Source organism: Anomaloglossus baeobatrachus, chromosome 7 (genome assembly GCF_048569485.1).
Source record: "Anomaloglossus baeobatrachus isolate aAnoBae1 chromosome 7, aAnoBae1.hap1, whole genome shotgun sequence".
NCBI classification, from domain to species: domain Eukaryota; kingdom Metazoa; phylum Chordata; class Amphibia; order Anura; family Aromobatidae; genus Anomaloglossus; species Anomaloglossus baeobatrachus.
The window spans coordinates 291,601,544-291,618,511 of NC_134359.1; the positions used below are offsets into that span (position 1 = coordinate 291,601,544).

Genomic DNA, 16,968 nt, shown 5'->3' on the forward strand with positions numbered 1-16,968 from the left:
GTGAGAGAGCACCGGGGCAGGTGAGAGAGCACCGGGGACAGCGGGGAAGTGACCGAGCGGGACCGGGGCAGGTGAGAGAGCACCGGTGACAGCGGGGAAGTGACCGAGCGGGACCGGGGCAGGTGAGAGAGCACCGGGGACAGCGGGGAAGTGACCGAGCGGGACCGGGGCAGGTGAGAGAGCACCGGGGACAGCGGGGAAGTGACCGAGCGGGACCGGGGCAGGTGAGAGAGCACCGGGGACAGCGGGGAAGTGACCGAGCGGGACCGGGGCAGGTGAGAGAGCATCGCGGGCAGCGGGGAAGTGACCGAGCGGGACCGGGGCAGGTGAGAGAGCACCGGGGACAGCGGGGAAGTGACCGAGCGGGACCGGGGCAGGTGAGAGAGCACCGGGGACAACGGGGAAGTGACCGAGCGGGACCGGGGCAGGTGAGAGAGCACCGGGGGCAGCGGGGAAGTGACCGAGCGGGACCGGGGCAGGTGAGAGAGCTCCGGGGACAGCGGGGAAGTGACCGAGCGGGACCGGGGCAGGTGAGAGAGCTCCGGGGACAGCGGGGAAGTGACCGAGCGGGACCGGGGCAGGTGAGAGAGCTCCGGGGACAGCGGGGAAGTGACCGAGCGGGACCGGGGCAGGTGAGAGAGCACCGGGGACAGCGGGGAAGTGACCGAGCGGGACCGGGGCAGGTGAGAGAGCATCGGGGGCAGCGGGGAAGTGACCGAGCGGGACCGGGGCAGGTGAGAGTGTATTTCTCTCCCCTGCTCGGTCACTTCCCCGCAGTGATGTATTTATGAATCGCCCGTGTACAGTGATTATACAGCTTTTTTTTCCTTCATATACCCTACAGTTCAAATGTTTAGGGTCACACAGACAATTTTGTCTTTTCCATGAATAATCCTACATTTATTTTTCACAAGTTGCATAATGAATAGAGAATATCGTCCAGACAGTGGCGAGGTTAGAAATAATGATTCATACTTGAAAGCAACCCCAGACCATCACATTACCTCCACCATGCTTGACAGATGGCGCCAGGCAGTCTTCCAGCATCTTTTCAGTAGTTCTGCGTCTCACAAATGTTCTGTGTGATCCAAACACCTTAATCTTGGATTCGTCTGTCTATAATACTTTTTCCAATCTTCCTCTGTCCAATGTCTGTGTTCTTTTGCCCATATTAATCTTTTCCTTTTATCAGCCAGTCTCAGATATGGCTTTTTATTTGCCCCTCTGCCCTGAAGGCCGGCATCCCGGAGTCGCCTCTTCACTGTAGATGGTGACACTGGCGTTTTGCGGGTGCTATGTAATGAAGCTGATAGTTGAGGACCTGTGAGGCGTGGATTTCTCACACTGGAGACTGTAATGTACTTGTCTTGGTGTTCAGTTGTGCAGCGCGGCCTCCACTTCTCTTCTACTCTGGTCACAGCCTGTTTGTGCTCTCCTCTGATCTTGGCAATTTCTCGCATGTAATATCCTTCATTTCCAAGAACAAGAATAGACTGTCGCGTTTCACAAAGTTCACTTTTTCTGGCCATTTTGAAAGTTTCATGGAACCAACAAATGTAATGTTCCAGATTCTCAACTAGCTCAAAGGAAGGTCAGTTTTATAGCTTCTCTAATCAGCAAAACTGTTTTCAGCTGTGCTAACATACTTCCACAAGGGTTTTCAAAGGATGTCTAAATATCCATTAGCCTTCTAACACAGCAAACACCATGTACCATTAGAACACTGGAGTGGTGGTTGTTGGAAATGGGCCTCTATAGTTACACCTATGTAGATATTGCATTCAAAGCCAGACGTTTGCAGCAGAATAGTCATTTACCACATAACAATGTATAGAGGGGATTTCTGTGTAATTTAATGTTGGCGTCATTGGAAAATATGTGCTTTCCTTTCAAAAATAAGGAAATATCTAAGTGACCCCAAACTTTTGAATTGTAGTGTATCTTTTCATGGAACAACCCTGAAGATCTGACCCTTTTGATACAATGTACAGTGTCAGTGTGCAGCTGGTATAACAGTGTAATAACTCCACACAATGTCTAAATCTGTGTTAGTGATCACTTCTCCTTTGTGGAGATAATCCATCCACCTCACAGATGTGACATATCAAAATGCTGATTAGACTGCATGATTATTGCACAGGTGCGCCTAAGGCGCCACCTGTGCAATGATCATGCTGGCCAGCCTAAGGCGCCACCTGTGCAATGATCATGCTGGCCAGCCTAAGGCGCCACCTGTGCCATGATCATGCTGGCCGGCCTAAGGCGCCACCTGTGCCATGATCATGCTGGCCAGCCTAAGGCGCCACCTGTGCCATGATCATGCTGGCCAGCCTAAGGCGCCACCTGTGCCATGATCATGCTGGCCACCCTAAGGCGCCATCTGTGCCATGATCATGCTGGCCACCCTAAGGCGCCACCTGTGCCATGATCATGCTGGCCACCCTAAGGCGCCACCTGTGCCATGATCATGCTGGCCACCCTAAGGCGCCACCTGTGCCATGATCATGCTGGCCAGCCTAAGGCGCCACCTGTGCCATGATCATGCTGGCCAGCCTAAGGCGCCACCTGTGCCATGATCATGCTGGCCAGCCTAAGGCGCCACCTGTGCCGTGATCATGCTGGCCAGCCTAAGGCGCCACCTGTGCCGTGATCATGCTGGCCAGCCTAAGGCGCCACCTGTGCCATGATCATGCTGGCCAGCCTAAGGCGCCACCTGTGCCATGATCATACTGGCCGGCCTAAGGCGCCACCTGTGCCATGATCATGCTGGCCGGCCCAAGGCGCCACCTGTGCCATAATCATGCTGGCCGGCCCAAGGCGCCACCTGTGCAATGATCATGCTGGCCGGCCCAAGGCGCCACCTGTGCAATGATCATGCTGGCCGGCCCAAGGCGCCACCTGTGCAATGATCATGCTGGCCGGCCCAAGGCGCCACCTGTGCAATGATCATGCTGGCCAGCCTAAGGCTCCTGTGCAATGATCATGCTGCCCGGCCCAAGGCGCCACCTGTGCAATGATCATGCTGGCCAGCCTAAGGCTCCTGTGCAATGATCATGCTGTCTAATCAGCATCTTCATATGGCGCACCTGTGTGGTGGATGGATTATCTCCACGCAGGAGAAGCGCTCACTAACACAGAAATAGACACATTTGTGATCAATATTTGAGAGAAAAAAGCATTTTGTGTTTCTTAGATAAATTCCTCCATCTTTAGGAGACGGGTGACAGACCCTTATCACATCCTCGTTCATAGTGGGGGTCCTCATATGTGAATTTTATGAACGTGTAAGGGGTTTGTGGTGGCAGAAGAGATTGGGAGCTACATCTGCTGGATGCAAAACTTTCTGCCCCCTCCTCACAGGTTATCAGTCGGTACGAGTGGCGCGGTGGGAATATTTTTGCAGCTGCACGGCGGCCGCCATGGCTCGCTGCAGTCATGCAAATTCCCCGGGTGCAAATCCCGGTATTATCATGTCGCTGCCCGACCACAGGATCCCGCTGATTTGTGTTTCGCGTGTCGCATGGATTCTCCTGCAGAGCCGGCTTATACCGAGATTGACAAATGCAAACCAGGTGTCACCCAGCTTTCCCAGGACCCTGAACGGCAAAGCTTTCCATTAGTATAGGAAAACTCATCTTGTGAACTTAACCTAAAAAATCTGACTTCGCACCTCCATATGAGTTGTAACTCAGCTTTCCCAGGACCCTGAACGGCAAGCTTTCTATAAGGTATAGGAAAACTCATCGTGGGCACTTAATATAACAAATCTGGAGGTTGAAGGAACCTTTTTAGACTTGTCACCCAGCTTTCCCAGGACCCTGAACGGCAAAGCTTTCAATAAGTATAGGAAAACCCATCTTGTGAACTTAACCTAAGAAATCTGAAGGCTGAAGGAACCTCCATATGAGTTGTCACCCAGCTTTCCCAGGATCCTGAATGGCAAGCTTTCGAAAAGTATAGGAAAACTCATTGTGGGAACTTCCATATCAGTTCTCACAATGAGTTTTCCTATCCTTTTCGAAAGCTTACCGTTCAGGGTCCTGGGAAAGCTGGGTGACTGCTCATATGGAAGTTCATTCAACCTCCAGATTTCTTAGGTTGTCGCCCAACTTTACCAGGACCCTGAATGGCAAAGCCTTCGATAAGTATAGGAAAACTCATTGTGGGAACTTAACCTATACAACCTGGAGGCTGAAGAGACCTCCATAGGAGTTGTCACCCAGCTTTCCCAGGACCTTGAACGGCAAAGTTTTCGATAAGTATAGGAAAACTCATTCTGGGAACTTAACTCGTATGGAAGTTCCTTTTCTTAGGTTAAGTTCCCAGAATGAGTTTTCCTATACTTTTTAAAAGCTTGCCGTTCAGGGTCCTGGGAAAGATGGGTGACAACTCATATGGAGGTTCTTTTGAGCCTCCAGGTTTCATAGGTTAAGCTCCCACAATGAGTTTTTCTATACTTATTGAAAGCTTTGCCTTTAAAGGTCCTGGGAAAGCTGGGTGACAACTCCTATGGAGGTGCCTTCAGTTTTTTAGGTTGTCACCCAGCTTTTCCAGGCTCCTGAATGGCAAAGATTTCGATAAGTATAGGAAAGCTCATTGTGGGAACTTAACTCATATGGAAGTTCCTTCAACCTCCAGATTTCTTAGGTTGTCATCCAGCTTTTCCAGGACCCTGAATGGCAAAGCTTTCAATAAGTATAGGAAAACCCATTGTGGGATCTTAACCTATGAAACCTGGAGGCTGAAGGAACCTCCATATAAGTTGTCACCCAGCTTTCCCAGGACCCTGAATGGTAAAGCAGCCCTGGATGGAATTTAGAATTTTTTTTCGCTTTCCTCCTGGATATTTCTGGAGTCCTGATTTCTTCCTGACCTTGAGAAGATTGACTTTGAGGCTGACGGCTTCAGCAGGAGATTTATAACACGCTCCGACATTTCGGACTTTTTTTTTCTGCGCCTTTGAGCTGTAATTCGAGTTTCCATTGTCCGGTATCCGTGGAAAGATCTTGTCCTTGAGAAGGTGGCATGCTGATCGACAGATAGACGAGCCGGGAAATCTGAGCCCAGACGACTTTATTGCTTTCTAGAAAAGCTGATCCGGGATTTTTTTTATTTATTTATTTTGCCATTTTTATATCCTTGGTTTCCATATTTGTCGCCTCAAATTTGGCTTTTGGGCTTTGCGTTTGCTATAGCCTTGATATGGTGTAACTAAAAACTTTTGCTACTAGTTGTGATGAAAAAGTTTCAGAATTGTCCTTTTATTTTGACCAAATCATGTCACATCAAATTACAGCTGATTTAAAGGGTTTCAATCAATTACGCTCTGAAGATCAGATATTGCAGAGTTTTTCTCTCTGGTTAATTCTATGTCATTCATTTTTTATAATTCTTTTTAAGTCCAAAGTTACAATGTTTCAGAAATCACAATTCTGGCCAATATGGAAGTTGAGGGGGGCGCTGTTGCATTGGTTTCAATAGGAAATAGGTTTGTTGACATCTGTGGTCATAAGCGGTACTGCAGGTAAGTAAAAAAAATCGAAATAAGATTTAAAAGGAAACCGGTATAGAAACGGAAAAAGCGTCAAATGAATCAGAAAAGAAAGATCTATCACGTTATATAATATAAATTTAGGGGTCGGGGGTGAGATTTCCCCTCGAAATGTCCAAATTGGTGACATCCTAAGAATTGTACCCACTATAGGGCAATGTTATAATGTAGGCTAGAGCAAAAGCTTTGCGATGTCCGAGAAAGGATAGACGGCCCCAATTATTGGTCACCATGGACTTCAATGGGAGCCTGGTGTCATACCACAGGCGTGACATTGTCACTGTGGGCTGTTCAGTCTGCATTGCCCTATAGTGACTGATCATATGTGTACGATACTTATGATTTCAGCTCTGAAGGGCCGTACGTGTGTAACCCAATAGCTCCATTTCTGGCTATTGATATGGGTGTAGGAGGGAGGCGCTGGCGATGGTGGGGGTAGGAGGGAGGCGCTGGCGAAGTTTCAAAGCTTCTGTGTGTAACTTTATCCCAGGGGAATGAGCGTCTCGTAATTTACAGAAATTGGAAGCGAAGATGTCGAGGACATTTAATAAAGTAGGGAAGCCGATCCGGTGAGGCGAGGCCGTCACTCCAGGCCGGCCGGGGAGCAGGACTACCGGACTACCTGTTCCGCCAAAATTTAAAGTGACAGCGACCCCTTTTCTTTGACATCCAGCAGCTGCATTCTTACTGAATATCCAGAAATCTTAATTTCTGTTCACCAGGTTTGACTTTCAGGGCTCTGGAAAAGCTGGGTGAGGATTATACTTTTTTAAAGGGACATGTTCTTTGAGGACAGTCTGTAGGGTCCCCGCAGCACATACTATTCCGTCACCAAAATAGCCGGCCCGGTGTCAGGCTGCAGACTGCTCCTTCCCTCTCTCCGGGATCACATTACACCCCTGTGTTACCGGAGCCGGTGCACAGCCGGACTGTGTAGTAGTGTCCTGGGTCCGCCTGTTACCCCACCGCGGTCGCCCCACACCGTTATCTGCAGAAATATCTTCTCAGCTTTGACAAGTGGAAGTTGTGCAGAGAAGACGGCACTCGAAGGTTATTTGGGGCAAGGCTGGGATTACACAGGGACTAAGAATCCTAATCTCCAGAAATTTAAAGGGACAGGACATCAGTTGCATCTCCTGCATGAATATATATATTTTTTTTTTTTGACAAGTCTCTATTCCTTTATTCCAGAGCGTTTACAAGAAGCTGCAAGTGTCGACGATGTTCGGATGTAACTACGTGTAATACCGACCCCCTGACAACCGGGAATATCTGCACCCAGGTATTTACTGTCTGTATATAACTACTATAATACTGCCCCCTATATACAGGAATATAACTACTATAATACTGCCCCCTATATACAGGAATATAACTACTATAATACTGCTCCCTATGTACAAGAATATAACTACTATAATACTGCCTCCTATGTACAAGAATATAACTACTATAATACTGCCCCTATGTACAAGAATATAACTACTATAATACTGCTCCCTATGTACAAGAATATAACTACTATAATACTGCCCCTATGTACAAGAATATAACTACTATAATACTGCCCCCTATGTACAGGAATATAACTACTATAATACTGCCCCCTATGTACAAGAATATAACTACTATAATACTGCCCCCTATGTACAAGAATATAACTACTATAATACTGTCCCTATGTACAAGAATATAACTACTATAATTCTGCCCCCTATGTACAAGAATATAACTACTATAATACTGCCCCCTATGTACAAGAATATAACTACTATAATACTGCCCCCTATGTACAGGAATATAACTATTATAATACTGCCCCTATGTACAGGAATATAACTACTATAATACCGCCCCCTATATACAAGAATATAACTACTATAATACTGCTCCCTATGTACAAGAATATAACTGGTATAATACTGCCCCCTATGTACAGGAATATAACTACTATAATACTGCCCCCTATGTACAGGAATATAACTACTATAATACCGCCCCTATGTAGAAGTTCTTGCCTCTCGCAGGTAAAGGTTATCTGATGTTTCTCCTTTGTGCTCACATTCTGTGTAGTGTAATAACAGTGATATAATACGGCGTTCTTCAGGCTTATAATCTCCAGTATGGCAGGGCACAGTGATGCTGGGAGTGATAATACCGCGTCTTTCTTCCCTCCTCCTACACCTTCCGTCTGGTGCGGAGCTGCACAATGCAGGCAGGGCGGCTCGTGTGCCGGGGCTGGGACTTGCCAGCCTCCTCCTGGCTTTGAAGGCTTTCGGAGATGGCAGCACAAGGAGCATTTGTGCTTTTCTAAAGCAGGGCATTGTCCCTGTAATATGCGGTGATTGGCGGCGGCGGTCCTCCCACGGCACGCTCCGCTACCGGCAGTGTCCCGAGTGCCTGGTAAATGAGCCCTTGTAATTTTAAATAGGGGAAACATTGTGATTTAATGGATGTGATGATCAGATACTTTTCTCCAAACTATATTCCTAATCCGTGTGTATATAGGAGGGAAACAGTCAGCATGGCCGGTGGATTGGATTTATTTCACGATATTGCACCACTTACCGAAAATCTATACGTTCTGGAGTAACCATTGTGTCCCTTATTCCCCCTTCCTGGCCCCCGGTTGGATAAGACGGGCCATTTCACCACCGGTGGTCTCCTGTATATGCGGTGACCAAACTTCTGTTGATATCTGATGTTCCCTTTTACCAGGATGTCCACGTCTGCCCAATGTCAGGCGGCTCCCAGCCCTCCGTAAAGCAACCTAATTTTGCAATGTTCCTGGCTGGGGGGTGTTATTACATGACACACCCTCTCTTCCTTTTCTTTGAGCCCCCTCTATTTTAAGCTTTTTGACGTCTTATCAGTCCCAAATGGTTTTATAAAAGCAGGATATCGGGGAATATTATGACTTGTCCCCATAGTCCTTTCAGTCCTTAGAGGTTTCCTGGTGACAACAGTTTCCGAGAAAGAGAGGAAAAAAATAGACGTAAGAGATGAAGGTGCGCTCCAGAGCGGAAGGTGGACTACACTGTGACAGGTCAGCCTCGTGGAGCGGATGATAAATTTAGAGGCAAGTTAGGGTTTGGGTTTGCCGGTATGGACGAGGGTCAAGCTTTGTAGGTTGTGATCCCAGATAGAAGCCTGAGGAGGTCACAGACTGTGACAGGTCAGTCTTGTGGAGTGAAGGCCAAAGCTAAGGGAAAGTTGGGGTTTGCCAGTATGGCTGAGGGTCAAGCTTGTATGTCGTGATCCCAGATAGAAGTCTGAGGAGGTCAAACTGTGACAGGTCAGACTCGTGGAACGGAGGGCAAATCTAGGGGAAGGTTGGGGTTTGCCGGTGTGGCAGAGTGTCAAGCTTCTTGTAGGCTGTGATCCCAGATAGAAGCCTGAGGAGGTCATAGACTGTGACAGTCAGTCTCATGGAGCGGAGGCCAAATCTGGGTGAAGGTTGGGGTTTCCCGGGGTGGTCAAGCTTCTTGTAGGTCGTGATCCCAAACAGAAGCCTGAGGAGGTCACAAACTGTGACAGGTCAGGCTCGTGGAGCGGAGGGCAAATCTAGGGGAAGGCTGGGTTTTGCTGGTATGGCCGAGGGTCACGTTTCTTGTAGGTCATGACCCCAGATAGAAGCCTGTGGCTGTCACAGACTGTGGAGGTCACCGCAGGATGGCCGGTCTGTCTCATGAAGTGGAGGGCAAATCTAGGGGAAGGTTGGGGTTTACCGGTATGGCCAAGTGTCAAGCTTGTAGGTTGTGATCCCAGATTTAAAAGCCTGAGGAGGTCACACACTGACAGGTCAGTCATGTGGAGGGAGGCCATATCTAGGGGAAGGTTGGGGTTTGCCGGTATGGCCGGGGGTCAAGCTTCTTGTAGGGCATGATCTCAGAAGCCTGTGGCGATCACCACAGGATGGCCGGTCTGTCTCGTGGAGCGGAGGACAAATATAGGGGGAGTTTGTTGGTGTGGTCGAGTGTGAAGCTTGAAGGTTGTGATCCAAGATAGAAGCCTGAGGAGGTCCTAGACTGGGACCGGTCAGTCTCGTGGAGCAGTGAGCAAATCTAGGGGAAGGCTGGGAAGGGGGTTTGCCAGTATGGCTGAGGGTCAAGCTTCTTGTTGGTTGTGATCTCCGATAGAAGCCTGAGGAGGTCACGGACTGACAGGTTAGTCTTGTGGAGCAGAGGCCATGTCTAGGGGAGGTTAGGGTTTGCCGGTATGGCCGAGGGTCCAGCTTCTTGTAGGTTGTGATCCCAGATGGAAGTCTGAATAGGTTACAGACTGTGACCGGTCAGTCTTGTGGAGCGGAGAGCAAATCTAGAGGAAATTTGGGGTTTGCCGGTATGTCCAAGGGTCAACCTTCTAGGTTGTGATTGAAGCCTGAGGTCACAGACTGTGACAGGTCCATCTTGTGGAGCGGAGGGCAAATCTACGGGAAGGTTGTGGTTTGCCGGTATGGCTGAGGGTCAAGCTTCTTGTAGGTTGTGATCCCAGATAGAAGCCTGAGGAGGTCAGACTTTGACCGGTCAGTCTCGTGGAGCGGTGAGAAAATCTAGGGGAAGGTTGGGGTTTGATGATATGGCTGAGGGTCGAGCTTGTAGGTTGTGATCACAGATAGATGCCTGAGGAGGTCACAGACTGTGACAGGTCAGTCTCGTGGAGTGAAGGGCAAGGTTTGGGTTGGGGTTTGCTGTTGTGGCCGAGGGGCAAGCTTCTAGGTTGTGATCCCAGATAGAAGCCTAAGGAAGCTCCTCTGTCTGACCACGAATGATGACAAGGTCTCCAGCATCATCCTTTTGTGATTCCTTTTTTATTTTACTTTTTGGATATTTTTCAGTCCACTTTCTAGTTGGTGTTTATAGAGTAAAGGATTTTGCAGGTCTGGATGAAGGTCTCAGCTTTTAGCTCATGACTTTTGGAAGGTGGTGAAGTCCGGGAACCCGTCCGGAGCTGTCTCACCTACAGTGCTGGGGGTCCCTGTATCCTCCTCTTCTGTGGTCCCTTCTTTTCCTCCTTTATTCTCTTTTACTACATTTAATCCTCTTAGGGTGACTGAGCCTCCACTGCATTTTCAGGAGCATTTGGGCATTTAGGGTCCATGATCGTCCCCGATTATAGGTCCCGGTAAAACATGAAGCCCATGAAAGGAGCCTGCTGGCCGAGCACCTCTGCTCAATGTTCAGGATATCTCCATGCTTTTCTATGGACAATACGGTTTATTCTTGCAACTTTTGGAACTTTTTTGCATTTAAGTTTGGGTCTAATTCACAATAAGAATGTTATTGATTGTTTTTTTTTTTTTTTTTCTCTGATCACCTGTCATAAAACTGCGGGCTCTGGTCACCCCCAACTGTACTGAATGTGCACCATATGTGCACATAATAACTGGGGCGGAGAGGACGAAGGAAACGTGACATATTCCAGATTCTGGGCATATTGTGTAGAACTGGTATAACTGTATGTGCTGAAGATTAGCGAAGACCCTGCACACCGCAACTCATTACATCTTCTCTTATGTTCAATTCTTAAGGAGATGTCTCCATCTGATCACCGTCCTGTCATATATGTGACTATGAACTACCAATAGAAAGGTGAGTGATTTACCCCCTGTATTATACTCCAGAGCTGCACTCACTATTCTGCTGGAGGAGTCACTGTGTATATACATTACTGATCCTGAGTTACCTCCTGTATTATATTCCAGTGCTGCACTCACTATTCTGCTGGTGCAGTCACTGTGTACTTACATTACTGATCCTGAGTTACCTCCTGTATTATATTCCAGTGCTGCACTCACTATTCTGCTGGTGCAGTCACTGTGTACATACATTACATTACTGATCCTGAGTTACCTCCTGTATTATACTCCAGAGCTGCACTCACTATTCTGCTGGTGCAGTCACTGTGTACATACATTACATTACTGATCCTGAGTTACCTCCTGTATTATATTCCAGAGCTGCACTCACTATTCTGCTGGTGCAGTCACTGTGTACATACATTACATTACTGATCCTGAGTTACCTCCTGTATTATATTCCAGAGCTGCACTCACTATTCTGCTGGTGCAGTCACTGTGTACTTACAGGAGGTAACTCAGGATCAGTAATGTATTATACTCCAGTGCTGCACTCACTATTCTGCTGGTGCAGTCACTGTGTACATACATTACATTACTGATCCTGAGTTACCTCCTGTATTATACTCCAGAGCTGCACTCACTATTCTACTGGTGCAGTCACTGTGTACATACATTACATTACTGATCCTGAGTTACCTCCTGTATTATACTCCAGAGCTGCACTCACTATTCTACTGGTGCAGTCACTGTGTACATACATTACATTACTGATCCTGAGTTACCTCCTGTATTATACTCCAGAGCTGCACTCACTATTCTGCTGGTGCAGTCACTGTGTACATACATTACATTACTGATCCTGAGTTACCTCCTGTATTATACTCCAGAGCTGCACTCACTATTCTGCTGGTGCAGTCACTGTGTACATACATTACATTACTGATCCTGAGTTACCTCCTGTATTATACTCCAGAGCTGCACTCACTATTCTGCTGGTGCAGTCACTGTGTACATACATTACATTACTGATCCTGAGTTACCTCCTGTATTATACTCCAGAGCTGCACTCACTATTCTGCTGGTGCAGTCACTGTGTACATTACATTACTGATCCTGAGTTACCTCCTGTATTATACTCCAGAGCTGCACTCACTATTCTGCTGGTGCAGTCACTGTGTACATTACATTACTGATCCTGAGTTACCTCCTGTATTATACTCCAGAGCTGCACTCACTATTCTGCTGGTGCAGTCACTGTGTACATACATTACATTACTGATCCTGAGTTACCTCCTGTATTATATTCCAGAGCTGCACTCACTATTCTGCTGGTGCAGTCACTGTGTACATACATTACATTACTGATCCTGAGTTACCTCCTGTATTATATTCCAGAGCTGCACTCACTATTCTGCTGGTGCAGTCACTGTGTACATACATTACATTACTGATCCTGAGTTACCTCCTGTATTATATTCCAGAGCTGCACTCACTATTCTGCTGGTGCAGTCACTGTGTACTTACAGGAGGTAACTCAGGATCAGTAATGTATTATACTCCAGTGCTGCACTCACTATTCTGCTGGTGCAGTCACTGTGTACATACATTACATTACTGATCCTGAGTTACCTCCTGTATTATACTCCAGAGCTGCACTCACTATTCTACTGGTGCAGTCACTGTGTACATACATTACATTACTGATCCTGAGTTACCTCCTGTATTATACTCCAGAGCTGCACTCACTATTCTACTGGTGCAGTCACTGTGTACATACATTACATTACTGATCCTGAGTTACCTCCTGTATTATACTCCAGAGCTGCACTCACTATTCTGCTGGTGCAGTCACTGTGTACATACATTACATTACTGATCCTGAGTTACCTCCTGTATTATACTCCAGAGCTGCACTCACTATTCTGCTGGTGCAGTCACTGTGTACATTACATTACTGATCCTGAGTTACCTCCTGTATTATACTCCAGAGCTGCACTCACTATTCTGCTGGTGCAGTCACTGTGTACATACATTACATTACTGATCCTGAGTTACCTCCTGTATTATACTCCAGAGCTGCACTCACTATTCTGCTGGTGCAGTCACTGTGTACATTACATTACTGATCCTGAGTTACCTCCTGTATTATACTCCAGAGCTGCAGTTCACAGGATATTGTGTCTTAATCCACCGGTTCTACTACCCAAAAATTTCTGACCCATATCCTCCCTCCCCGATTGGATTACCCACCTGGCATAATATAGTAGATAGGACCAAAATCATTCTTGTGATATTTTGTCACTCTTCTTACCTTCGCAGACCAAGGCGTCAAGAGAAGATGGTTCAGAAGTATCAGTCACCTGTGCGGGTCTACAAGTACCCATTCGAAATGGTCATGGCGGTGAGTCCATGCACATCTGGTATAACCTGGGCATCTCCTGTATATAATTATATATGTATAGCTGGTATAACCTGGGCATCTCCTGTATATAATTACATATGTACAGCTGGTATAACCTGGGCATCTCCTGTATATAATTATATATGTACAGCTGGTATAACCTGGGCATCTCCTGTATATAATTATATATGTACAGCTGGTATAACCTGGGCATCTCCTGTATATAATTATATATGTACAGCTGGTATAACCTGGACATCTCCTGTATATAATTATATATGTACAGCTGGTATAACCTGGGCATCTCCTGTATATAATTATATATGTACAGCTGGTATAACCTGGGCATCTCCTGTATATAATTATATATGTATAGCTGGTATAACCTGGGCATCTCCTGTATATAATTATATATGTACAGCCGGTATAACCTGGACATCTCCTGTATATAATTATATATGTACAGCCGGTATAACCTGGACATCTCCTGTATATAATTATATATGTACAGCCGGTATAACCTGGGCATCTCCTGTATATAATTCTATATGTACAGCCGGTATAACCTGGGCATCTCCTGTATATAATTATATATGTACAGCTGGTATAACCTGGGCATCTCCTGTATATAATTATATATGTACAGCTGGTATAACCTGGGCATCTCCTGTATATAATTATATATGTACAGCTGGTATAACCTGGGCATCTCCTGTATATAATTATATATGTACAGCCGGTATAACCTGGACATCTCCTGTATATAATTATATATGTACAGCCGGTATAACCTGGGCATCTCCTGTATATAATTATATATGTACAGCCGGTATAACCTGGACATCTCCTGTATATAATTATATATGTACAGCCGGTATAACCTGGGCATCTCCTGTATATAATTATATATGTACAGCTGGTATAACCTGGGCATCTCCTGTATATAATTATATATGTACAGCTGGTATAACCTGAGCATCTCCTGTATATAATTATATATGTACAGCTGGTATAACCTGGGCATCTCCTGTATATAATTATATATGTACAGCCGGTATAACCTGGGCATCTCCTGTATATAATTATATATGTACAGCTGGTATAACCTGGGCATCTCCTGTATATAATTATATATGTACAGCTGGTATAACCTGGGCATCTCCTGTATATAATTATATATGTACAGCTGCTATAACCTGGGCATCTCCTGTATATAATTATATATGTACAGCCGGTATAACATGGGCATCTCCTGTATATAATTATATATGTACAGCCGGTATAACCTGGACATCTCCTGTATATAATTATATATGTACAGCTGGTATAACCTGGGCATCTCCTGTATATAATTATATATGTACAGCTGGTATAACCTGGGCATCTCCTGTATATAATTATATATGTACAGCTGGTATAACCTGGGCATCTCCTGTATATAATTATATATGTACAGCTGGTATAACCTGGACATCTCCTGTATATAATTATATATGTACAGCCGGTATGACCTGGACATCTCCTGTATATAATTATATATGTACAGCTGGTATAACCTGGGCATCTCCTGTATATAATTATATATGTACAGCCGGTATAACCTGGATATCTCCTGTATATAATTATATATGTACAGCCGGTATAACCTGGGCATCTCCTGTATATAATTATATATGTACAGCCGGTATAACCTGGGCATCTCCTGTATATAATTATATATGTACAGCTGGTATAACCTGGGCATCTCCTGTATATAATTATATATGTACAGCTGGTATAACCTGGGCATCTCCTGTATATAATTATATATGTACAGCCGGTATAACCTGGGCATCTCCTGTATATAATTATATATGTACAGCCGGTATAACCTGGGCATCTCCTGTATATAATTCTATATGTACAGCCGGTATAACCTGGGCATCTCCTGTATATAATTCTATATGTACAGCCGGTATAACCTGGGCATCTCCTGTATATAATTATATATGTACAGCTGGTATAACCTGAGCATCTCCTGTATATAATTATATATGTACAGCCGGTATAACCTGGGCATCTCCTGTATATAATTATATATGTACAGCCGGTATAACCTGGGCATCTCCTGTATATAATTATATATGTACAGCTGGTATAACCTGGGCATCTCCTGTATATAATTATATATGTACAGCTGCTATAACCTGGGCATCTCCTGTATATAATTATATATGTACAGCCGGTATAACATGGGCATCTCCTGTATATAATTATATATGTACAGCCGGTATAACCTGGACATCTCCTGTATATAATTATATATGTACAGCTGGTATAACCTGGGCATCTCCTGTATATAATTATATATGTACAGCCGGTATAACCTGGGCATCTTGGACACCCATTGATTCAGTTTTATTGGAGAAATGGGATCTGTTACTTAATCTTCGCCATTGTGCGCTGCACATGAAGCACAATGATTACTCTGGCAGCGCCGCTAGCGATACATGAGCCGCTGATCGCACTCGCTCGGCTTTGTCTTCTGTCTACAATATTCCCTGACGTCACTCTACCTGTTCTCCACCAAGAGACTTAACCCATCTCCAGCCGCCATAGGACGGTATTAATCACATGCACCTGCTCCTGCTATTCACATTCAATGTAAAGAACAGAGAGGACGGTAATAATAAAAGCCGCTACACAGCGATGTTCTGTTTTGTAAATAAAGCTATAAATATTTCCCTCACCTGCAGCAGAATAACCCTCTGTACAATACAATGTGACTGGTCCCGAAATATCCAGACATAAACAAAGCTCCGGGACCGAGCCAAGAACAAAGGGACAGAGTGCAAGAATATAATACTGCCCCCCTATGTACAAGAATATAACTACTATAATACTGCCCCCTATGTACAAGAATATAACTACTATAATACTGCCCCTATATACAAGAATATAACTACTATAATACTGCCCCTATGTACAAGAATATAACTACTATAATACTGCTCCTATGTACAAGAATATAACTACTATAATACTGCTCCTATGTACAAGAATATAACTACTATAATACTGCCCCTATGCACAAGAATATAACTACTATAATACTGCCCCTATATACAAGAATATAACTACTATAATACTGCCCCTATGTACAAGAATATAACTACTATAATACTGCTCCTATGTACAAGAATATAACTACTATAATACTGCCCCTATGTACAAGAATATAACTACTATAATACTGCCCCTATATACAAGAATATAACTACTATAATACTGCCTCTATATACAAGAATATAACTACTATAATACTGCTCCTATGTACAAGAATATAACTACTATAATACTGCCCCTATATACAAGAATATAACTACTATAATACTGCCTCTATATACAAGAATATAACTACTATAATACTGCTCCTATGTACAAGAATATAACTAC

General features: G+C 45.2%; 2 protein-coding genes across 8 annotated transcripts in view; one reads left to right on the forward strand and one right to left on the reverse strand.

Moving 5' to 3' along the window:
* Window positions 1-16,968, reverse strand: part of PTX4 (pentraxin 4) — a 67,924-nt gene that overhangs the window by 31,515 nt on the left and 19,441 nt on the right. The window lies entirely within an intron of this gene.
* SEC14L5 (SEC14 like lipid binding 5) overlaps window positions 1-16,968 on the forward strand; it is a 56,363-nt gene that overhangs the window by 12,091 nt on the left and 27,304 nt on the right. For 3 of the 7 annotated variants that reach the window (XM_075318425.1, XM_075318421.1, XM_075318419.1), the window contains exons 2-4: window positions 6,743-6,833; window positions 11,082-11,142; window positions 13,452-13,533. In XM_075318425.1, coding sequence (XP_075174540.1) covers window positions 13,471-13,533 — 63 coding nt within the window. In that variant the 5' untranslated portion in view covers window positions 6,743-6,833; window positions 11,082-11,142; window positions 13,452-13,470. The other 4 variants (XM_075318422.1, XM_075318420.1, XM_075318424.1 and 1 more) reach the window with 4 other exon arrangements.